The 25383-nt window shown below is 32.0% G+C and overlaps 1 protein-coding gene across 10 annotated transcripts in view; it reads left to right on the top strand.

Moving 5' to 3' along the window:
* The window catches only part of LOC132703479 (ileal sodium/bile acid cotransporter-like), a 26929-nt gene extending 1546 nt beyond the window's left edge, over nt 1-25383 (top strand). The window contains exons 2-10 of one of the 10 annotated variants that reach the window (XM_060672758.1): nt 924-971; nt 5255-5372; nt 16950-17112; nt 19906-20040; nt 22657-22901; nt 22989-23426; nt 24706-24892; nt 25096-25171; nt 25233-25383. In XM_060672758.1, the coding sequence (XP_060528741.1) occupies nt 5340-5372; nt 16950-17112; nt 19906-20040; nt 22657-22901; nt 22989-23426; nt 24706-24892; nt 25096-25171; nt 25233-25356 (1401 nt within the window). In that variant the 5' untranslated portion in view covers nt 924-971; nt 5255-5339 and the 3' untranslated portion in view covers nt 25357-25383. Of the gene's footprint in view, nt 1-872; nt 972-4890; nt 4916-5254; nt 5373-16949; nt 17113-19905; nt 20041-22656; nt 22902-22988; nt 23427-24705; nt 24893-25095; nt 25172-25232 lie in introns of those variants that run through there. The other 9 variants (XM_060672760.1, XM_060672757.1, XM_060672755.1 and 6 more) reach the window with 9 other exon arrangements.

The raw sequence follows: 25383 nt of genomic DNA, 5'->3' as shown, positions 1-25383 counted from the left end.
TTCACTTTCAATGTAAATATGCGCTAAACATATCTTATTTTAATTTTTCTGGAGGTTATGGACATTTGAATTATGAAAAATATTATTTTAGAAAAATAATACAGTTTTGTTTTTTCTAAAGATTTCCTGATTTTTTTTTATTAAATAGCGAAAAAAAAACAGAAAAGAGTTTTTTCAAAGCTCAGAAAAAATTTAATTTTGAAAGCATTTGTTAGAAGAAAATCCATTTTCCAGCGAGCTTGCAAAAAATGCATATAAACATTGTCAGTTTTAAACGTTTTGCTATATTTTTTCTACCATGAACATATTTTTGACGTTCCTTTAGACTTAACAAACGTCAAAACATCATCAGAGCCTAAAATCTACGCAAATCCGAGTCTAAAATCTCAAAGTGACACTTTGCGCACAACTGATATTTTAAAGTAGAGGACGCAAAAATTTTTGCTTCTAATTTTTTTACGTTTTTATTTTATTTTTGTAAGTGTTATTCAATTAAATTCAATGAAAATGTTTTTGGGTATATATGCTATATGTATACTCTAAATATTTTTTATATAGAATATGTAACCTATTTTGTGGCAGGAAACTGAACTTATTAATGTTATTCTAAACTACCGAGAAACCCTAAAAACTGCTGTAAATTTACTATATCGCCGAATATAACTTTTTTTACACTACAACGTTAAAGTTTGAGAATGTTAGTATCTATTATTTACCAAACTGACTATATCTTTGGTTTAAGAAACAATGTTTTTTTTTATTGTTGATTAATTTGCAAGCAGATATTTTTTCTGTAATTAGCTGGCTTAGAATGGACGCACAAAAGTAACCAATAAAAATGTTTTAAATTTTTTCTTTATTATTTGTTTGAGGGTTACTATAAAGAAGTAATGGTATTCAGCTGCCGCTTTGTCCTATTACAGTTTATTGCCTGATTCATCCCCAGTGACTTAAAGAGGAGTTCGTCAATAGTAAGTGTCATATTCACCTCACATTAATTTTTTTCTCAATGTGTTTGCTTGTCTTCTTAGTAAAATATTAAACAGCTGGTTAGAATGCGGAGTGTTTCAATCTCCACACTCACTTTTGACATCTTGACAATATTGCGTATCGACGGTCCTGATAATGTTTTTCTGAAAAGCTTGGGATTTTCGCAAATGTGGCGAAAAAGGTTCGACTTATTCAGTTTGATTTAATATTTTTAACAGTTTATTTCGCAAGTTAATTACCTTCTTTGATAACTTTTCCACTACTTCTTCAAATAATTCTTGTATCTATTTATAGTAAATGACGCTATAATAAAATTTTGGTTCGAAGACAAAAAACATGTATTTGGCAATACTGAAGCGGTGAGATGGCCGGCAAGATATCAAGTCACCATAGTTTTATAGCGTTCACTCCATTATCGATCTTTACTTACCTATTATTTTATTTACTTTAATCTTTATTTAATACTTCGGTTTTTCAAACTTAATGAGTAACGTATAACATACTGCTAAAAATAAATTTCGATTTTGCATAAATCCCATGACACCCAAAAAAAAAATTGACATCAACACAAGATGAAGCTCGAAAAATTTGAAAAGGTAGCCAGTTAAGACGGATATCGAAAAGTAATTCTATATAAGATTATAAAAAAAAATCTCGAAATCGAGAATTTCGATTTTACCTATATTGTTGGGGTTACCAATGCTCAACTTTGGCTTAGTTTTTTAGCATTTTCGGAGAACGCAATGATAATAGTCAAACACCCGGTATATAATACTGTTTATTTATACGCCGAAAATTAGTCTGCTAAACTCTGATAATTCTAATCGTATCAATAAAAATTAGAGGATTGAACTTAATCCTTTGGTACGTTAAGTTTCACATACCTACCAGCCGACAGCAGTGCCTTTATTATACTAAATTAACTAGCAAAATACTCTATACGTTTTCAGTTAAATGAAATGAAATGTTCCTGGGCAAATTCGATCAAATACTATTTTTATTACGTACGTTTCGGTCAAAAACAGTAGGCCATCCTCAGGGATCCATATATTGTACATAAAGGGACTTAGTTTAAAAATTAATTTGTTTCATGTACAATCATGCCATCGTCTAACTTGATTTTCGTCCGACTTTTATCTATTTTAATATTTTTGAAATAATTTTGTGCATGAAACGCATTAATTTTTAAACTAAGTTCCTTTATCAAAAATATATCTCTGAATATGGCAGAGCCGGCTTTAGGATTTAAGCGTCCCGATGCAGAATTGTAATTGACGAAATAGGGATTGGAAAAAAATTAATTTTATATTTTTTATTGATTTATTTTATAACTACATTTATTTCCTGTATTTAAAAAAAAAATTTCATCCAACAATGCGTAGCTTAAGGAAATTTGCAAATCGTTGCAATCCATTTTGTAAAGTGGCGCCATATGCACTACAAATAATATTAAAAGTTTTCCGTGTGTTGTGATAATTTAAATATAAACTAAAAATTGTAAAAATCAATTAAATTGTAAATATAGTTTGCTTCATAATGGATTTTTTTTTTCTTTTCGGATGGATTTTTCTTTAAATTCAGTAGGGCCGAAAAATTTACTTCGAAGCAGAGTAACAACGATTGCATGGTCAGCTGCCGACAAAAATAGAGTCGTCACATCTTCTATCTATCTATATGTATCTTATATATTGCAATTTGAAAAAGGTCGATTACAAGTCTACGACTGTGTTCATTGTTATTTTGCGCATGTTTTGCTTACATGTAAAACTGACAGAGTGTAGTAGGGTAGACATTTTATTCTTTAATACTAAAACAACAAAGGAAAATTTCGTTCTGAAAGAATTTTCAATTTTTCATAGAAAGGTTGTCTAACTCTATTGATTTTTGAATTATTTCCATTTAAAAAGTTGAAGTTATTTTTTCTGACTTTATTAATAAATACTTAAAAAATGAAAAGGTTGGGATAACAATAAGAAACTAGTATTTAACAATAACAATTTTGGGGTTAGTAATGAAAAGGCTTCAAAACAAGTGTTACGATTTCTCAATATTTTGATGTCTATTGTCTGTAGATGTGATGTTTCGATTAGCAATGTCCCTTACGAGACACTTATAAAGATGATTTTTTATAGCAATAATTTCTTTTAACTTTTTTGATTTGGTTAGTTAGTTTGAGTAAATAGCTACCTCTCAAATTTAAGATTTTTTCGATATTGGATATTAATAGAATTATTCTTTTTGGTTAGACTCGTCTAAAGGGCCCGGTGAACTTAACTACCGAAGTTTTTTTAGTATTTAATATAAAGTGGCTTTTTTAAACAATAATTCTCCAATTTTTGTATAGCGATTAGTTTTTCTATTGATTTCGTCGGGACTACAATGGTTACAGTATTGATATAGTTTGCGCCATCGAGATATTCTGGGAGGTCAGCTACATAATCTTTAAATAAAAGAGTACCCAATCCTCCCCCCTGCGGGGTTGCTCTCAACCTTGACCGTGATCTCCCTGTCTGTTACGTATGACTCTATACATTGATCTCATTTGTTTCCGTAAGTCCAAAGAAATCGAGTTCTTTTTTTAGAAAGACTGAGTTTAGTTTGAGTTGAGTTGATATGACCGAATACCCAGCAAAAAAATTTCTTGTTTGAGTGCATAGCCCTTTCACTGGGCCACTTCAGCGAATATATAATTTTAAATTACTTATGTTATGACAGTTATATGTATTAAAAGAAAAACAAAATAGTAGGTATTTTGGTTTTAATACGGGACTTAATATGCTGCTTAAATAGGGGTATAGGTGGTAATTTGCTAATACTGCTAATTTTGCTAATAATTTGCTAATGCTGCTTAGCTGCTAAAGCTTGCATTTTTATTAGAGAAAGAATTTTGGTACCAGCAAGAATTTTGCGTTGCAATGATATGACATAGTTTGACCTACTGCTCACGCAGGGACTACATGGTTTCGGTCGCGATAGAAGATATGATTTACGGTATTTTTAAATCATTTAGTAGGTAACTAATAAGTAATGCAGTAATTAAGCCAATTACTGCGAGCAAAGCTCTCAGAATTCAGGATTATCTGCAAGCTCCTTCAATTTCGCTTCAAGCCTGGAGGCCAATAAACCAAACTGCAGTAGTTCAAGCTAAATCAAGTGTCCTATTGTATATTAGTTGTTTTGGATTAAGGTTTACACGAGCATAAGAAGTCCTAATGTTTTAGGCAGTTGAATTTTAAAAATTAAATTGGGAGTTGAGGTTTTTCGTCAAAACAATAACGTTGGTCTGACGATGATTTTTGAGTCAAGATGTTCTGGTACCAGGACCACGCTTTTCCTCTCTTCCATACCGTAGAATGAATAAAAAGATATAGTAACGTAATAAACGTATTTTTAAGGAAACCACAATGATGTTCTTGCTTGCTGCATTCTGCTTTTGAATTCTTGAGTTCCATAAAGTTATTTGAGTACATCAGATCTCCTCAAAAACATGGACATAGTCGGAAAAATAGTAATAGATAGATTACATTCAATGTTTTGTTTTGTGATGAGGAAGAGTAGTGGAAAAAACTTTACTCCAATATAAGCATATGCAAGCCCAAATAAATAGTCGATATATAAAAATAAAATATTTAATAAAAAAGATTCAACTTCGCTTAAGTCAATATTCCGCACGTGCCATTTCTATAGAACTTGTAGTTTGTAGTTCATCGTAGTTTACTAGCAACGTACGTGTATTATAAGACCTAATTTTCTTTACAGAATAAGAAAGAATAACCCCTTGTAAATAATAGGCTCAAAACTTGGGTATTATCGCGTGTCTACCGGCACTGCCATTTGATTAATTATCTCGTTATCTCGCTCTCTTGCTTTTTACTTTATTAAGACGGTTTAGTTTGATTACATAGTCCGAAGCTCGACATTAAAGGTGAGTGAAGCAATTTTAACGTTAATCATTTTTTGGCAAACGTATTTTGTTATTTTTCAATTTTAAGTGCCGGCTATCTGCGAAAACGTTGCCATTATTGCAGAATCATTCAGTGATAAAATTAATTTTTTAAATTTTTGTTTCTCTATTTTGAGCTGTTAATGCCCAGCATTTTTCTATTAATGTTTATTATGTACGAGGTTTCTTATTATATATTTCTTTTCTTTTTGTTATATATAACGCCAACCGTTGGAATTATCTTTAAAATAAGACAAACCAAAACTGCTCGATCAACAAAAATGTTAACATCTTGTATTTTTCCTAAAAATATTTTTTTAGGTTCCTTTTTGCATGCGAGCCCCCCGAATATCCGAGTATCGATAGTTCAGGAAATGTAGTGCGTTGAAAGCTTTTTGTCATTATTATGGTGAGAGTTAAATTATCTACTCAAAACATGGTAGGTTTGTGCGTATTGGTATAAATAAGCTGATATTTTTAACGTTGTTCAACTTTTTCCCTCTAATTCTAATGCCAAATCGGTTCATATTTTGGTTTGGTTATGGCACAATAATGGTTTCTATACGCCCTCTGTAAACAGTAATAAAATTATTAGCATAGTCTATGAAGTAAAAATTGAACCAAGAAATATAACGTTTTTGATAAAAAGGTTTAATATCTCCAGCTCACTTATACGGAGTGTTTCAAAACCAAAAGGTAGTTTGCTATATAAACGTTAAATGAGTGGAGCGGATTGAATTAGACTACCCCTATCATTCTTCTTAACTAAATTTAAGGCATCAGTATTTAATTCTGCTGTAATTTACCTGGTATTTTTCTGCAGTTGCCCTTCAACAATATTTATTACAGCAACTTCTAATCCGAATGTTCGAACTTTAACCAACTACAATTTTGTATAAATTCACCTTTATTGAATTAACTCTTATTAATGAATAATTAAATGATTAGATAAACAAAATTTGATTAAATTAGTCTTATTTTGTATTCAAACTAACTGAGCAATGATAAGAAATGTCTTAAGAAGTTTTTTTTATCTATTTTTTTATCTCGTTATGCATTGCTTTAGATTTTGTTCTAAATGTAAAGTTTCAAAATAAAACTTTAAAAAATTTTCATTTCATATGTTTTGTTTTAAAATTTAGTTAGGAAAAATACCGGAGCTACTCTAATTTAATCCTCTCCACTCATTTAGTAATAGTAATAGTAATTTTTTCTTTTTAAGATCAAAAATAAAAACCGCCAAATTTGTACGAATCATCCCCTTAAGTTTTTCGCATTTATTTTAAAATACGCTGCATATTATCAATAAACCACTCCGTATAAAGCGTATAACTGTTGGATACACGGTTTTAGATTACGGGTGTATTTCTCATCTTAAAATAAGAAATAAAGGGCCCTTATTAGCTAAATATAGTGTGTGAAATATTAATAGTCCTTTTGTTTTTTTATCTTACACAATAATTATCTGGTACACTTATTACATATCAAAAATAAAATATGTATCCTAATACTAACGCTTTTTAGGAAAAACTTTGAAGAAAATTTTAGCCTAAAATTCCAACTCAAAATTTAAAATTTCGTGCTGTAAATTGAATTAAATTTTGTGTTCGGTACAAACTTTAGGCTAAATTTTGGAAAAAATTAAATTAGAATGTTGCACATGTTACTGAAATGCAAAACCTAAAATTATTTTCACTGGATATCCGGCAAATTCTTGTTGTTTAAAATTTACTTTTTGTCTGGGAATTTTGATTGTTGGCATAATCACAAAGACTTCTACTGTTGACAGTAATCTACTACAATCTATATAGAGTGTCCCAAATATTTAAGAGAAAGGATGAAATTTAAAAACATCTTAGCTCAATTTTTTCAATTAATTAATTTAATTAAATACATGAAAATTATTTTAAGTTATGCAACTCATGTCTATGTGCAAATTTCTAATTTAATTTGCCAGCCGCTTCCAAAGTATCAATCGTTGACACGTAATATGTGTGTGCGTATACTTTGACCTAAAATTTCGATATCAAAAATAAAATTTGAAGATTTAATTAAGAGTTAAAACACTAAATCTTACTGTTGCCTATTTATTTTTTGATGTGTCTTTTCTATGTCTTCATAGTATTCAGCTGGATTTTGTTTCTAAATTGAACGGTGAATCTGATGCTTTAATAACCAAAAGACAGGGGCGTACCACGAAACAGTTTGGGATGATTAAATATCAACACATTATTTTGAAAATCCCTGAAGACAAAATGAAAATTAATCAAAAATAATATTTAACATATCAATAGTTTCTAGTTGGATCATTGCTGACGTCAAACGTAAAACCATAACATATACCGAATTCGGGAAAGTGTCTCGAAACTTTCGCTACATGACAACAGTTTCTCAGACATGTGTTCATTTGCGTTGGTACTGTTACGTTTTTAAATCGTTCAGTTTCAACAAACGCGATAGTAAAATTAAATTGGTCACGCGGTAAAACTTGACTATCCAGCCTCTCCTTCTCGGGATGGGGGTAGAACATTCGAGCCGACTTCCTGAGAAGTCACTCCACAACGTAACTATATTGTTAAACCGCTTAGAATCATTGCTGGATTAAAATTATCTTATTTGGCTCACCAAATTTCGAGAAATCTTTTGACTAATTTAAAATTAAATGAAATTGCTTTTATTGAGCCTTTGGGTGGTAATTCTGGATAATTAAAACTAAAAAAAATATTAATGAGTCTATTTACATATTTGTACAACTAATGCAAAACGTATGCAAACAACATTTTTGCTAATTAAATATAACTTGAAATTTTCACGCCACACATCACTCTGTAATTATATTAGTGCTTCTTGCAAAGACGTACCCAAAAAAGTTGAGTTATGTGAAGACTCATTTTATTCAGGTCTACAGCAGATATTTATATACAGAGCGGTAAACTTATTTTATTTGCATATTTCAAACCAGATATCACGTTAAAATGCCTCTCTTTGGTAGGTTTCATTCTCATTACCGTAGACTCGCAATTATGTGCAATAATTAAAACCACTGCAGTTCACATAATAGAGATTTCATCAAAAATGAATGTTTATTATATACATATATACATATACTTATAAAAAAATTATATTTATCATATCATAGGATCGCATAATCGCGATTCTACTCTACTAAAATTTGCGTTTGCTTAGCGTGCCCAATGTCAATGAAAACATTTGCCATTTACTAATCTTTTCCTTACCTATGCGTTTTGGTTTTAATTAATTTTTCAATTTTTCATATTCATCATAAGCAATAACAACTTTTTACACATTTTTTTACACGCAAAATTTATAGAACCTTCGTGCCATTTGCCACATTTTGAAAACCTTATTGAAAGTGAGACTAAAGCGGCCTATACACATGCAGGCACGTATTAAGACTTGCCTGTACAGGTCGAGACACGCGGGTAAGTGCGAATGTGTATGTGTCAAAACTCACGGCGCGTTCAGTTCCAAGCGCGGCTCGAAGCGAATCAGATTGTGTCTGATTTTTAGAGCAAGTGCGAAGGCCAACTTCATTTTGCGTACAGCAGCAGGTCCCACCAACTGACGAATCTGGAGGTTTACCTGAATAGTGTGTGGCCGCAATTCGTTTCGCACTTGCTCGTGGACTTCTCTGGACTCACTTGCGCGCACTTTTGCAACACTTTTTTTTAGTCCTTTTCCTATTGGATATAATGTCACCGATAAAAACAACCGACACTTTATTTTTTTTTAACAATTTAATCATTTTGACTATTCAAATTTTTCCCTTCATCAACATTACTGTCAAAATTACTTTCGCTGGAATTAAAAATGCGGGGTTTTATTTCAAACTGCGTAGCTCTTAAAAGAAACAAGATCCGATTATTTTAAAAACATTATTTTATAAATTATTTATAAGCATTGAAGCAAACAAATTTTCATCAGAAGGACATGCATCTTAAAAATTCACCTATCGTCCAGCGAAAAAAGCATTGTAATAAAGTCAAACATAACAAATTAAAAATTATTAGAAAAATGTATTTCTGTTTTTTTTGTCGGTGAGTTTGTAACACATTTATTGCGGTTTAGGTGATCAGTGCATAATAAGGTCTTTTAGAGTAGGGATTATAAAAAAAATGTATATCTTTTATTGGTTTAACAGGCTGAATATCATAGGACTGCTCTTCTATAAAAAATAATCGGCAAAAAAAACACGCCAAAAATAGACTCAAATTTTCAATATTTTTGTTTTGTGTCCCTACAAAACGATCGAAAATCCCGGATAAAATTAAATTTAAAAAATTCGTAATATCAAAATATCGTTGAAATGTAAATATTTTTCCGAGCGGGGTTTCGGATTGCATCTGTAAAAATATCTTTTTAAGTATGGTTTGCGGTTTCTGATAAGTCGGATAATATAATGAACCCAGCACGTTGTTTTCTCGTTATTTGTGAAAAAACGCTCGAAACCTTATTGGGAATTGATTATGCATGATTTTCTGCAATAATTTGTCAACATTTCTGATAATCCGGGAAATAAAATATATAACTTATAACTTTTTCGTGTATTTAGTAAAAATTTTCGGTTCAGTTTGGAATAAGACTTGGAATTAGTGAAAAACTTTTTCTGTTATCTATTAAAGTGTACGTGGTAAGTATTAAAAACAATACCGAAAAAAAAAGATGCAAGTAATCGTTAATTTGGCTTTGAGTCCGGGAAAAAAAAGTGACATTTGTTAGGTCTATCGCTTTTTCCGACTGAATGTCTTGTAGATCTACTTCAATTTTTAAAATTTTAAAAATATTTTAAAAATAAATAAGTACAGGGTGGTTATTAAACATTATAATAATTCCAAATTCACATTGTCGGTTTTTGATAAAATTTGTTGTATTATTCAAATTCAAATAATTTTTATATTAATAACTTATCAAACATGATTTATAAGATCCAAGAAAATACTGACGTAAATTCGTAGGTGATATTTCCATATGCGTGGAAAGGAAACACTTTTTAATAATACGATTAATTATAAAAATTGGATGGTTTCCATTTCCAAAAAATGACTTCACGATTAATTTTTGACCACCCTTTATTTATTTATTTCTAAAATGAAGTATTTTAGTGGGAGAAATCGATACTTAGTTATATTCAGATCTACAACCAACACTTTTGACATAGAATTCAAAATATCTTAGTAAGAGTTAGAAATATGATATTTTATATGAAATTTTATTACAAAAATGACTAAATTTACAAAACATCTGAATTCCTGCTGCGTCGATTGTTGTTAAATCGAACTTGCTGACGTTTCGCCAATCATCCCGTTGGCTTCTTCAGAGTTTAACTGAAGCTGCTGAAAATGAAAATATAAATATTCTGTATATATGACAATATAATATTTTAAGGGTATAAATGAATCGAAACAACTTTTGTCTTTAAGTTTTTTTGTATTTTGTACGGGTTCTAAGATAAGGTGTCACCCCATAATAAACGGGTCATTGCGAACAAATAATATTTACACATATTCCAGTTGACATGCTATCGGATTAGAATGGACTACGGAAGACTAAAAGACTGTGTAAACGTTTATGTCTTTTGTAGTGGTTCTAAGTTCTCGATCTGGGTGAGGCGGCAATTAGCCTCGATGGCCTGAATTTTGCCAACTCGTATACGAACCGCACAAGTTTCACTTGGGCTATTGCGAATCACTAATAGCTAACTAGCTAATTCCCCTTAATTAATAAGATGCAAGATGTTTTATCGATTTGTTTTTTTTTCTATGGCTATAACTTTAGCATTGTCATTGTATATCAAAAGCTTAAAAAAGTAAGGCAAATAAATTGAATTATAATATTGCGTTATCCAATTTATGTTTGTTGAAATTAAGTTTCTACCTGTGTGTGACAGGTTCATGCAGAACGTAACAACAAAACGATCTTTTTCATTTAAAAGGCGTGGACCAATTGATAGAAACCAATTTAAGCCACACAGATATTTTCTAAAATTACATTATCATTGAGATTTCACAAATAGAGAATTTAGCAAGTCTGTTATTAAACAATGAAACAGATTTACAAGAAAGAAATTAACCTATTATAAGGAACCAAATCTTAATATTAAAATAATGTTTATAATGTCCAAGATGATCGTATACACATTGTAACTGTTTTAGGACAATTACGTGCTGAGTGGTATTATCCATATAGCTATTAAATAATTTATAGTAATTTTGATGCGCCGCAGGCGTAGAGAGGGTTATGATTTTCCGCGCATGCATCTACATTTTACCCACTAACACACTAACTCATTTTCCCAGAACATTTAATGAGATCTAGTGGCTTAAAAATTCCGGATCCAAATTTATTTTAATAGTTGCTGTATAAGTTCCTTTATGATCTGTATTATTATGTAATTTGAACATTGGTGACTTAGAACGATCCGTTTTTTTATGATAGGCCATGAGCTCCTTCTGACATTCGGAAAAACAAAAGTTTTGACGGTCAATTAATCCATACACTGTAGTATTATTATTAATATTAAATTTATTGTTTATTCAAAATTATAGTCAACTCAGTAATGTTCAAAATTCCATAAAAAAATTCTTTACTTACTGTCACTGTAAGGTCTTTGGTTACACCAACATAAGTCTATCAAAAATCTTACTTGGCTGCAATCTTTCAGTGTTACATCTCGAACTTCCCGAAAGAATTTTTTTCCCATTTTTAAAGGAACTAAAGGCATTTGTCAATAATTATATTTTTTCAAAGTCCACTATGTTCAGCAACTATTGTTTAATTGAATCCGACTGTCTAAGCTTTTGTTTTCCGAATGTCTACTGTAAAAAAATGAAATTTTGCTTCGGTCACCCTAAGAATGATGATAAATGCATTATGTTATACATTGTTTAAAATCATTTTTTTATACTCGATCTAATAATGAAAATATTTAATATGGCGCCCATAAGAAAATTAAAAAACCTCTAAAACAAATGAAAAAAAATGAAATGTAAATTGCGACTTCATATATATTATTTTCTCGAATTTCTCAAAAACTATTCGTGCTCAGGTTTAAATTTCATATAAAATTCTTTAAAACTCTCCTAATTTAGTCCGCCCTGTATAGCAATAATAGTTTTGGTTAGTAGCAATAGCATTCATTGTTTTTGAAAACACTTTTTTAATAGGCACAAATGACCGCAGCGAAATAATACTTACCGCGTATTATTATAACCTTTAAACTTGCATAAATTTGTTTTATAACTATGCAAATAAATTCACATAATTGAAAAATAAACCATGCACTTTAAGTATTGACAAAAATAATAAATATTTTTGTTACTACGTATTGCTGTAGCAGATCTATGTCCTAACTTATTAACTTCTTAAATATACTCGAACACTTTGATTAATATATTAAATTGTGCTCTTTTCTATATAACAGCATATATTTTAGAACTGTTTTTAAAGGGTAAATCAAGTTACGTGTTTCCCTTATTTAAGTGCATTTGAAATACAATCCCGCAAATAATCGGAACGATTGCCATTAAAAAAATTGTATTTAAAGTCAAACAACAGAAATTTTAGCAAATAGTAGTAGTATCAAGAGGAGGATATCCGTATTTAATCAACTTGATCTTTAATCTAAACAATAGATTTGTGTCTAAAAAAAGGCATTTCAAATCCTATTGCAACACTGACAACAGTACAAAATTTAAACTTTTTGACTGATCTTTTTTTTTGAAAACTGATTTTATATAATTTTGGTAGGCTGATTTCAAAAATTGAATCCATTTATTTGTATCACGTAAGATTTTTTGCAAATCTTAAAGAAAAAAAAACGATATTTCTAAAATAATTTATTTATTTTTTTCAATAAAAAAGTAGAATCCTCTTTAAAAAAGTAAAAAGAACTTTGACTTTTTTTAGGGGAATCTTCATCTTTTTGCCAGAAAGCTGCGTTGTCCGGACATTTGGCTGTGTTTTTAAGGGCATATCCCGTTTGAACATCCAGCAGTAGTTCCATGTCTTTAATGTCCTGGTGAAACCTCTCTCCCTGTTCTTCGCTAACTGCTACAAGATTCTCAGGAAAATAGTTCAAGTGTGAAAACAGGAAGTGCGTTTTCAAACTCATATACTTTCTTAGTTTTCGTCCTTAGAGTTCCTAAGAAACTTATCAATTACTTGATCATTGTGTTTTGAAAATCCTTGTCTTTGCATAATGTTCTTATCTGCTGCCCAACAAAAATACCTTCTTTTATCTTGGCATCAGATATGGCTGAAAATTTTTCTCTAAATATTTGAAACACTGTCCATTTTTGTCTAGGCCTTTAACAAACTGTTTCATCAAGTGATGTAAAGAGGAGACAGAAAAACTTTTTTGGGGTCAACTAAGCTATCTTTTAATATATTTTTGCTACCAGGTGTAAGGCTTGTTCTAGAGGGCCATTCTATTTGAGTCCAATGTCTATCTCTTACCCGACTATTCCACTGAAAAACAAAGCATGGAAATTTTGTATAACCCCCTTGTTGTCCTAGGAGGCTGCACAGTACTTTATGGTCACCACAAAGCATCCACTGATGTTCTGGGTAGTTTATTTTGTTCAAAAGAACTAAATTTTCATACGTTTCTTTTAAATATACCAAATATGCAACGGAAACTGAAGCCTTTTCGTTACCATCCCGGCAAAAGCTTCTATGTTCTACAACACTAGAAATACGCAAAAACGAAGATAACAGCCGCGAACACAGTAGCACGACGACCAATGCAACCAAACTGCGCATAAGCAGGTTATTTATTTATCGTATGGCTCTACAAGTGCTATATAATAGGTTACAAATAAAATTCTTATAAAAGGTAGGTATAAATGACAATTAATACAAGTAATGTAAAACACAGTAATACACATTAAATATGACACAGACAGTACATATAACAGGTGCATGTGAGCAACCTAGCGGTATGGGAAAATCAAATCTACAGGTCCAAATCCAGTTCGGATAACCATGCAATGGCAGCGGGGCTTGCATGAGTAAAGTCTTTCCATTGTCCAGTAAATCTTCTCAGTGGGCAGTCTTGGACTATATGTGTTAATGTTTGCTCTTCAGCTCCACAGTCACATGCTGGATTGTCGGCAATTCCCCATTTGTGCATCGCTGATCTCGTTTTTGCATGTCCATTTCTAACTCTATTTAATAGGGCCCATGTTTTACGAGGTAGTTGCATCCCTGGGAGCTGTTTATTAGGATCTTCTATGTTGTGTTGATTGACATTGCTGTTATTCCATACGGATGTCCATGATTCAGAAGCGTTGTAGGTTTTTCCTGGAGCAAGTGCTTCCAAGTTCCATATTGGGGCCCTTGATTTCAGTCGATTCACACAGGGTTCATCGATTACCTTGTGAATAGGCCACGTTCTTGGCTGGTCTGGGTGATTTATCTTTTGCCATTCTTGGAATGTAGCCTGTTGTCTTCGGATTCCTGGGGGAGCGATATTTGATAGTACGTGGAGCCATGGTAAAGGAGTCGACTTCAGTGTCCCTGTTACTACTCTCATGGCTTCATTAAATTGGGTGTCAATCTTATTTACATGAGAGCTTCTGCCCCATACAGGAGCGCAATACTCCGCTACAGAGTACACAAGTGATTGTGTTGCAGTGCGTAAGGTAGCTGCATTTGCTCCCCATGTGGTGCCTGCCAATTTACGTATGATGTTGTTTCGGGTTTTAAGTTTCTGGCATGTCAATTCAAGGTGCTTTTTAAAGGTGAGAGACCTATCGAGGACTACGCCTAGATATTTGGGGTGTTTGTTGTGTTTGACTGGTTCTCCACAAAACGTGACATTTAGTTCTCTGTGCCCCATCCTGTTATTTAAGTAGAAGGCACATGTCTCTGTTTTATTTGGGTTCGGGCGCAGTCTCCATTTTTGAAAGTATTGGTTTAAGGTTTCTAAGTCGGCTGTTATGGTTGTTTTTCCTTCTTCAAGGTGTTTATTTTGAGTGGCTATAGCCATGTCGTCTGCGTAACAAAACTTACGTGACGTAGAATTTGGGGTGTCACTTATGTAAACATTAAAAAGTAGTGGAGCCAGTACTGAGCCTTGCGGGAGACCGTTTTTAATGTTTCTTGATTTTCTACTTGATGTGCCTAAAGTGATCTTGAAATAGCGACCTTTCAGCATTCTTTCCAGTAATCTGGTTAGTTTCATGCAAGGGATCATTTTCATGAGTTTCAGGATCAGCCCATCTATCCACACTGTGTTGTATGCTGCGCTAAGATCGACAAAGGCCACTGATGTTTTTAGGCCTTTCTGAAACCCTGCTTCTATGTAAGAGGTGAGGGCCAGTACTTGTTCGCAGCAACTACGGTTTGGTCTGAATCCTGCTTGCTCATGCGGTAGATGTTCATTTATGATAGGGCATATTCTGTTGTAGATCATCCGTCTAAGCAGGTTACAAAGCTGTATTGACGCTTCTGCGCCCACTCTATTGCCATGCAGAGAAATCTAATATTATCCGTGTTGCTAAATCACATTTAATTTCATAAAAATCTATTCATTTAAAAATCATGCCCAACATGGAACAAATATGTTAATGTCATAGGTACGTATATTAATAAAATGACATTTTTACGATATAGAGTGCTATGAAAAAAGTGACGTGATAGATCGAAAATAAGGCGTCTTTGTTGGAAAAAGTGCCCCCAAAAATATAAAAATAAGCAAACAGCTTGCAAACATCAAAATCACTGTAGACCTGTGTAATTAATCCTTATGTTTGGTTTAATTTGTATCCCTCTCCTTTATATATTGCCTCAATGGAAATTGTAAACCAAGGAAATTTATGATTATGAATGACGGATATGTAATGTTTTGTTATAAATTGCCAAGTAATTTTCAACTATTGACAAATGACAAATATTAGACCTCGGGCTGGAAAAGTGAGTTTCAGTTTAAAACTGCAGCAGTAGAAGCACACAAAATATTTCCTAACATAACTTAATGAGAGAGCGATAGCTGTCGACATAATTAATATACAGCTATAATGATCAATTTATAAATTTATCGAATTCTGTGTTTTAATCGTTTTAGAGAGAGAAATATCTGATATTAAACTTTCATGTTGAAGTACATGGCAACTGTAAATTAATGATTTTTATTCTGCGCATTTAAGTACCTAAATTTTGCCATGTGGCAAAGATAAGCTAATCGCAATCTTCATCGGCGTTTATACTAATATTTCTTAAATGTTAATATATACATGTTATATTTTTTTTAAGAGAAATTAACTCCCTAAGTCGTATTCGTGTCACTTCCTACATTTTTAACTGACGCGCACTTATTTTACAAAATATGTATGCTTACATTCTCTTAATATTTTGAAATTTAATTGAACACATACTTTGCAAAATGCAATTCTACTCACACTTTTTATATTTTTTTATTTCTCAAAAATTTCTATTAACACATACTTCATGTCGAACTGTATCCTACTTGGTTCTAGTCACACTTTTTACATTTCCTGTTGACACATTTTTAATGGATTTATTGTATAAAACGGTTTTCTAATAAAGGCCCTTTAAATTTTTTACATTTTCATTCAATAAGTGCATATGCTTTAACGTCTGTTATCACACTCTTTATATTTCTTGTTAATTTGACACATTTTTTATGTCATGTTTTATAAAACTTATTTCTAGTCGCATGCTTTACATTTCTTATTTTTTAATGGCCTGTATTGCATAAATCGAGTTTCTAATTACGGTCTTTAATTTTCATTTAACAAGTGCATATGTTTTAACGTCTGTTATGGATGTCCCTCCTACATGTAAACATTTTTAATTTATGAGATTTCTGTATCAAATAGGGATAATCAGATTATAAACTGTAGTTTTAAGGTTTCCTAGTTTGTAAACTGACTTACAATTCTTGGCTTCGATTGAAACCCAAATTACAGAGTTAAAAAAATATAAATATTATATTGAACTGTTTAATTTGTGTAATAATGTGTTTTTTTTTCAGATGTGTCCGATTTCTGGATTATGTCAGTTGCTTATTATAATATTTACGTTACTGTTAATTGGTCATACTGTGGTCGTCAGAGCGCTGAGCGTTAAATTTGATCCCAAGAATGTAACGGTTTATATGAGCGATTTTATCCCGGTAAACTACACCATCGATACGGGTAAGAGTCGGTTCTACGCGAGATATATTCGCAAAACGTATAATTGATATTTTTTAAGTTTGTTTTATTCCATTTAGTTAACAACCCAAGCTCTTTGGTGTAGCTAATTGAAAATATTTTTTAAGTATGATTGTGAAAAATTAATTGAAATTGTTATTTATTTATTTATTTGTATATATCGGCTTATAAAAGTAAACAATGCAAGAATGAGTAAATGAATCATCACTCAAATCCCACTTAGACACTAAGATCAAATCAAAAATAATTGATTATCTTTTAACTCGTAACTAATTAATAGCTACCAATAGAAACCCTTACCTAACTAAATTACGAAATTACACTTACAGGGTGATTTTTTTTAGATGTTTGGTAACTAAACTATGTATTGTAGATACGAACCAGTCAACATGGAGAAAAAATTGCAGTTGTGTACGCTCTACTGATAATTATTTTTCAAGATTTGACAGCTGTCAATAGATATTTGAAAAACCGAATTTCGGTGATTTTTTAAAATGCTCCTAGCTGCGCAAATGTTATATTGTAACATAAAATGATAAACACGAAAGGTTTAGGAATTTTTATTCTTAAAAAAATGTCAAAAAATATTTTTCTACTCCCTTCTGTAAAATACCTAATTACGCACCGATCTAGCGTGCGGGAAGCGTCACTTTGCCACGGTCGTAGAAAATAGTATTTATGCAACAAGTACGGTAAACGGCATTTGACTTACGAGTTTATTTGACACGAGCGGAGCGAGTGTTTAATAAACGAGTGAGTTAAAAAGTTTACCGAACGTGTTGCATACTATACTTTTTCTACGACCGTTAGTTTTTGTGTACATTTTCGCAAAACACGAATACATTCACTGACATGACTGTCACAATTGACAAACGTCAATATTCAAAGAGTGAGAAATATAGCCGAGCTAGTGTTTAATAAACGAGTGGTTTAGAAAGTTTGCCAAGCGTGTGGCATACTTTTTCTAAGACCGTTAGTTTTTAGGTACATTTTTGCAAAACAACACGAACATTCTCACTGACTTGACTGTCAGACTTGACACACGTCAAAATTCAAGCCGTGCGGTAAATTCTCCGAAAACATCCGATTGCTCCCAAACCCGTGCGGTAAAATCTCGGAAATGTCCGAAGTGACTCGGATTCGTCGGAAACGAAACTGACGTGGTAGAGCGACGCTTCCCGCACGCTAGATCGGTGCGTAATTAGGTATTTTAGGTATATTAGGTGAGTTAAAACGTTTTTCTACTACCGTCTGTAAAATACCTAATTACCCACCGATCTAGCGTGCGGGAAGTGTCACATTATCACGTCAGTCACTTCGGACATTTCCGGGATTTTACCGCACGGATTTGGGAGCAATCGGATGGGTTCGGAGATATTTCCCACGCTTTGAATTTTGACATTTGTCAATTCTGACGGTCATGTCAGTGAATGTAATCGGGTTGTTTTACGAAAATGTTCCCAAAAACTAACGGTCGTAGAAAAAGTATAGTATAAAACACGTTCGGTAAACTTTTTAACTCACGAGTTTATTTGACACGAGCGGAGCGAGTGTTTAATAAACTCCTGAGTCAGATGTCGTTTACCGCACTTGTTGCATAATATACTATTACCGAACGTGTTGCATGCTATACTTTTTCTGCGACCGTTAGTTTTTGGGTAACCGTCAAAATTCAAAGAGTAGGAAATATCAACGAAAACATCCGATTGCTCCCAAATCCGTGCGGTAAAATCCCGGAAATGTCCAAAGTGGCTCGGATTCATGGTGAACGAAACCGACGTGGTAAAGTGACGCTTCCCGCATGCTAGATCGGTGGGTAATTAGGTATTTTACAGACGGGAGTAGAAAAGGTATAGTATGCAATACGTTCGGTAAACTTTCTAAGTCACTCGCTCCGCTCGTGCCAAATGCCGTTTGCCGCACTTGTTGCATAACATACTATTTCCTCGCACTTTCATAAATAGAGAATTTTATTACGATTCGAACAATGCAGCATACGATGGATTATTTCTGAAAATAAAGCTTTTATGAGCGTTAATTTTTCAAAATACCGGATACATATGAAATACTTTAATAAAAATTTAAATTAATATAAAAGCTAAATTAATTACCTCATTTCGTCTTTGTTTCCGCAATGATTTTTTAAATTTTATTTTAAAAATATCTAACTTATCAATGCCGATGAGAAGTTGCTTTTGGGGAACTAGGTAAATTATTTTTGCTATTGGAAAAATAGTTGCCATATTCTTTTTAAACAACATTTTTATAAAGTACTTCTTCAAAATTTCCACTTTTTAATATGGGCTCAAGTATTTGATTTAATTTAATTATCAATAGTTTATCTTCAAAGCAATCAATTGCATCTTTTAATGTTTCTTGCGTAATTAATTTAAGCTTGTTCGGTACAAAATTTATTAAAATTAATATAAATTCTTATTTCTTTCCAAATCCGTTGTGTTAAATATTAGTTTACACGGTTCCATTTTCTTGAAAGTTTTTTTTTTCTGATGTTTCTTAATAAATGCATCTGACGTCGGTAATTGTTATATTTTTAGCCTTTTTGCCATTTTTATTTTTTATAAGAAGAATAAGTATAATACAATAACTAAAAGACAAATAATTAAAGAGAAAGCAACTAGTCGTTACCAAAAGAAATTATCTAAATTCGTTTTTTTTTTTAAACAAAAGTATCTTGCCAATAAGACTGCTAGTAAATTTGTTGCGCCCCTGTTTTATTGCTAATGTTGAAAAGTTATATTTTTCAATCACTTTCAGGCGGCGAGTTAGATAACGAAGATGAGTGTATACTTTACAGCGAAAATCCACACATAGCTTTTATAGATAAAGAAATAATATTGAGTACTTTATCACCTCCACGTGGAACCTTCAACATATCCGGGAATTTTTTGGGTAAGCTGCGTGTTGTCGTCTTGTCGTTGTTAAATGATAAATTAAATAATTAAATTAGTTTCAATTCAAAACGGTGTGAGATAAAGCATTGTAAAATGCAAAATTGTAAAATATGATACGTGTCATAGAAATTGCATCACCAAGTACATGTAAATATATGTATATTTTCAGAAGTAATAATATTAATAATACTCTTTATTTCAAATCACGATAAAAAATACATAAACTCTCTGAAGTGGCATTCAACAGTTTTATACACATATGCTGTGGGAATCTTTCTGTTAATGCAAGTTTGTGTGCTGCATAATTTGGTTCTACCATTTGTGATATTTGTGTTCTGGATTAAGAAAAAAACTAAACATTCGTATATGTAGACGCCATATACCGGCATTATTTTTACACTGTTGAATACTGTTGTGCAACTTTCTTAACTTTTTTGCAATTTGCAAAGTCATAATTATTAATATTATTACAACTCAAACTATTCGTCCATATCAGTCCTCAAAAATTTAACATTGTTTGAAATTGCGATTTCTTTGTTTTCAAGTTTTATTACTTTTCGTATTACTGTTGAAATTTGTTTAGTCCTAAACATTAACACATTTGTTTTTCTCTTATTCAAAATTAATCTATTATTGTTAAACCATTCTGTGACAAGACTGAAAAAAGAATTATTCTCAACAATCAAGTTGCATATTTGACATTATATTGGTACTCGAAGTTTATCCAAAAAGACAGATCACTGATAAACACTATGAAAAGAAATGGATCAAGTATTTATACTTGTTTCTTGTTGTGTTATATTATGTAAATATAATCTAAACCACTTTTTAAGAATCCCTTACTAAGGTACACTTCTAATTTTCTCTCCGCCAGTTCAAGTGTGCAGTTTATAGGTCTATAGTATAGTATAGTATAGTAGGGATACATATGAAAAACAATCAATTACATTTTGAAACAAATTTATTGAAAGAAATGTGGAATGTGGAGGAGCAACATAAAGTTTTGACATCTACGATCTTCCATATGTGCCAGGATCACCTTACCTGTTGAAGTAGAAATTGTACATCCTATATAAGATGTGGCAATCGACTCAGCCTTCTATCTATCACATACATGTTCAATAGGTGATGTCTGGTGACCTTGGGGGTACACGAGCGCTGGAAGTTTCTAATAACTGGAGCGGTATGCTAACGTAATCTTGATGGATCTTGTACTTACTTATAAATGGTAACACGTTATTACTGTAGGGTTGACGGTCGTGTTTCTGTTTCTTTTCAACAGGATTAGAGGTGTTACGACACTGTAAACCATAACGCCCCCTCTAAGCGCAACTCGCGTCCTGAAAACGATCCGATTCCACTCTCAATTAAACCAATTTTGGACACCGTGCCAGCCGTAACTGTCTCCTATCTTTTGCCTTTCTCTATTGATTCAGTGGCAATACCAACCCGAAAACGGTATGACTGTTGCCCATAATTCTTCGATAAATCGATCTCATGTCAAATTGCGCTGGTTTTGCTAAAACGCTCTCTAAGGGTACTTCTTAAAACTCTAATGCCCCTAAGACGATGTAACCATATCCTTGGTATTTCAATTTTTATGGCATTACATTTTCAAGCCATAACTTTTTTGTATATGTTAATTTGATTGAAATTTGCATTTATATTTTTTACCGCAAGTTTTATATTAACTTTCTATCCGATGGTATTATGTCTAATATTGTGTTTTATTGTAAATAAGACACAAATTGTATAAATAAACAAATGTGTAATGTATTCTTCATCTCCTAACGAATATGATAGAGAAAAAAAAAACTTCTACTTAAGTTGCGCTTTTTAACTATATAACTGTAACTTATAGCTTAATTAAACAAATAAGTATAATAGATTTGAGATTTACGCCACATTTTGTTGAAGAAAATATTATGACTCATTCTGCCCATGGATAAATACATAACTGACTACCTATTTAGCTTTTGATTGTAATAGTGATACTTCAAACTAATACTTTGGTACTAGGTAATTGCGTAATTTTTTTTTTCTCTTGATTTTTAACTAGATAATATTGATACAAAACTTTACTACAAAAACGATAGAAACAGTACCAAGACATCGGAAATACATCTAAACAGTTGTCTATACTGAAATGTGACCATCAAACTTGACGATATTTGACTAAAATATGGATACAAAATTGATGAAGAAACTAACGAAAATTTGTTCGAGGTAATATTTACTGTAAATTATAGCAAAATTTTCTAAATCCCCTACCATGTTCCTATTGAGTTTTCTTTTGCCAATATTATAGGCCCTTTACACATTGGTCTTCCAATCTCATTATTTATTAATCCAGATCTTCACATGTTCTTCAAATAAATTCTCTATTCTTTTGTTTAGACTCTTGTGGCACGACTTTATTAAGGATAACGTTTTCAAAGCAAACAAAATCAAATTAGTTCACAAACTGCTTACATTGCTGAGTTTGATGGAAGATACAGGCACATATGTATAGTCTCCATGAAGTTTGTAGCGCTATTTTCTTTTCCGCTAATCTCAGAACTAAAAATCTGATATCTTTACGTAAGAATTTGTTTCAATAAGTTTATGTTTTTAGGACAAACAGTAGTGTCCTGTAGAAATATAAATACTGGTATTAGCTCGTCAGAACAAGTTGCGGTAAAATGTTTGAGGAAAAAGCGGATAATTGATCAAATTTTCACCGCTTCCACCGCAGCTCTTGTCGCGATAATCTATATCAACTTTGGGTGTGTTGTAAAATGGAACGAGCTAAAGAATCTGTTGAAAAAACCCATCGGGCCGACTATTGGATTCTGTGGACAATTTGTTATTATGCCAGTGGTGAGTAGGTTATTGGACATGAAAGATTCCTGAAAAAAAGTTATTAATGAAGCGTTTAGTTTACGAAACGTCTTTTTCAATTTTCAGCTCAGCTATGTAATTGGTTTCCTACTTTTCCCAGACGATCCAGAAATGCGTCTCGGCATGTTTTTCACAGGGGTTTCTCCCGCCGGCGGGGCTTCCAATATTTGGACGGCTATATTAGAAGGCAATATAGAATTATCCATTTTGATGACCACTATTAGCACCATAGCCGCATTCGGGATGATGCCTTTGTGGATATTTACTCTAGGAAGGACCATTTTCGAGCAAGCGGATTTGGAAGTTCCATACTCCCAAATTTCCACCTATGTATTTGCCTTAGTAATCCCACTCGGAATAGGCTATTTGATCACCAGATATCTGAACAGAGTGGGTCAATTTATGGCGAGAATATTAAAAGGCTTTTCTTCGCTTTTAATATTGTTTATTATTATATTTGCCATCGTTACAAATTTATATTTGTTTGAACTATTTTCGTGGAGGGTAAGTCAATAGTGATATAATCTTTCCTAATTATCTCGATCGTTCTTAGTTTTTGACGAAATACAGGAATATAAAAATAAATACATTTTTATGCTCAGAGGTTTAGACTCAATGATAATTTAGTATGAGTCCAATTTAAATTAAATACCTCAGAACTTTTACAAAATATTCAAAGTAATTTTTAAAAGAACAAAATAAAAAAACAAATTTTAAAGAAACATAGTTCATGCAAATATTGGTGCTTTGGGGTTATATAGTTCTGGAAAAAGCATTGTTTTATTTATATATATATATATATATATATATATATATATATATATAGTTTTAATACTGCTTAAAATTTCTGTTACCAAATTTGGCACACACCGCGTAAGTTTTTTTTTGTAAAATGTTTTTTTACCACTGGCAGGCATCCATTCAATAGGGGTTTTGACTAAAGATTTTGCGAAAAATAAAAAAGTACAGCCTTTGAGTCCTCTAAAAAGAAAATTATTTTGGCAGTTCCTATTCAGTTTGAAGAAAATTTGATCGCCCGCTTTTTTTCTTCTAACAAAATCCATCTAATACTAGTTTTACACTGTCAATATCTCCAAAATTATTTCATTAAGTTGATTCACAAATTAGACGATTGTAGGGCATAATCAAAAAGCACAATTATGTTATAAACCAATATAACCTATTGTTTATCTCTCTTTCCTTGGACATCCTCAACAACTGTTTAAATTGTTGAAAATCTTTTGATGTTGGGTAGCAAAAAATGATTAACAACAAAAATAATAATTTTTATTTTTCTATAGAAAAAACTGGGTCTCAATCAGTTCAACTAAGTAAGGACTATTACGCATTAAAACTGTTCCAAAACAATAAAAACTATCAAACAAAACCTCTTAATACTATTAATTAGTTGGTCTGTTAAATGACACTTTCAAATGTCACCTAAATTGCTCCTTTCCAGTGTAACGGCATTATGTTTTCTCAAGAACTTTATGCAGAAATTCATTAATTTTGCTTTTCGAAACGTCTAGCTCGCCAGTGAACTTGGCTCGCGAAGTGAAGTCAGTAATTCTCCAATATCTGTCTTGGAGGCCCGCCAAAACCAAACAAACTAAAACTCACCAACACTAACCAAAATAATGTGGGAATATAAATTTTGAATCATTTACATGCCTATGTTGCCACTGTTGGGCAAAAATTCGTGTTTAAGTGTCATAGTGTAGTTAGAAAATATCTGCAAAGAGAGATTATGATCAGCTATATCCTGATTCATTGATATTTACAGATTGTTGTTGCCGGTATGGGTTTGCCATGGGTTGGATATATGTTGGGTTATGTGATGGCAAAAATTTTAAGGCAGCCAGCACCCGATTGTCTCGCCATAGCGATTGAAACTGGAATTCAGAACACTGGAATAGCAATATTTTTATTAAGGTTTGCTTTGGAACCGCTACACGCAGATCTCACAACAGGTAAAGATTAACATAAACATTCTACGAAAATCCTTCAAACTATTCAATATTTCGCTATAAAGTAAAAACTAAAACTTTAACGTTCTCACTTATAAACAACTCGGAAGTATATTATTTGATTGTGTTATATATTTGAAAGCGTCTCAACTGAAAAAATGGTTTATAATACTTACCTAGAGCACTTACCATATTTTGTTTTTCAGTTGCTCCAGTATCAGTCGCAATTATGACACCATTTCCCTTGATGTTGGTTTTCATTTACAAAAAACTTCGAGAAAGGTAAACAAGAGGTCAAACTAGATATTCTAGGATTTCAATAATTAAATACTTTCTGCCTTAGGTTTTATCCGTACAAAAAGTCTGAAACTATGCAGGATTTGTGTGAAAGAAGAAAACAAGACAATAATAATCTGAATCACATTGTTCATAAGCGCCAAAACAGCACTTCACCATGTTTAGACTAGGAAACGTTAATTTTATTTGTTTGTACA

Source organism: Cylas formicarius, unplaced genomic scaffold, assembly GCF_029955315.1.
Source record: "Cylas formicarius isolate icCylForm1 unplaced genomic scaffold, icCylForm1.1 PGA_scaffold_6__28_contigs__length_40554024, whole genome shotgun sequence".
NCBI lineage: Eukaryota > Metazoa > Arthropoda > Insecta > Coleoptera > Brentidae > Cylas > Cylas formicarius.
Note: the sequence above shows the minus strand (reverse complement) of the source record. Positions and strands in the feature narration are given on the sequence as shown.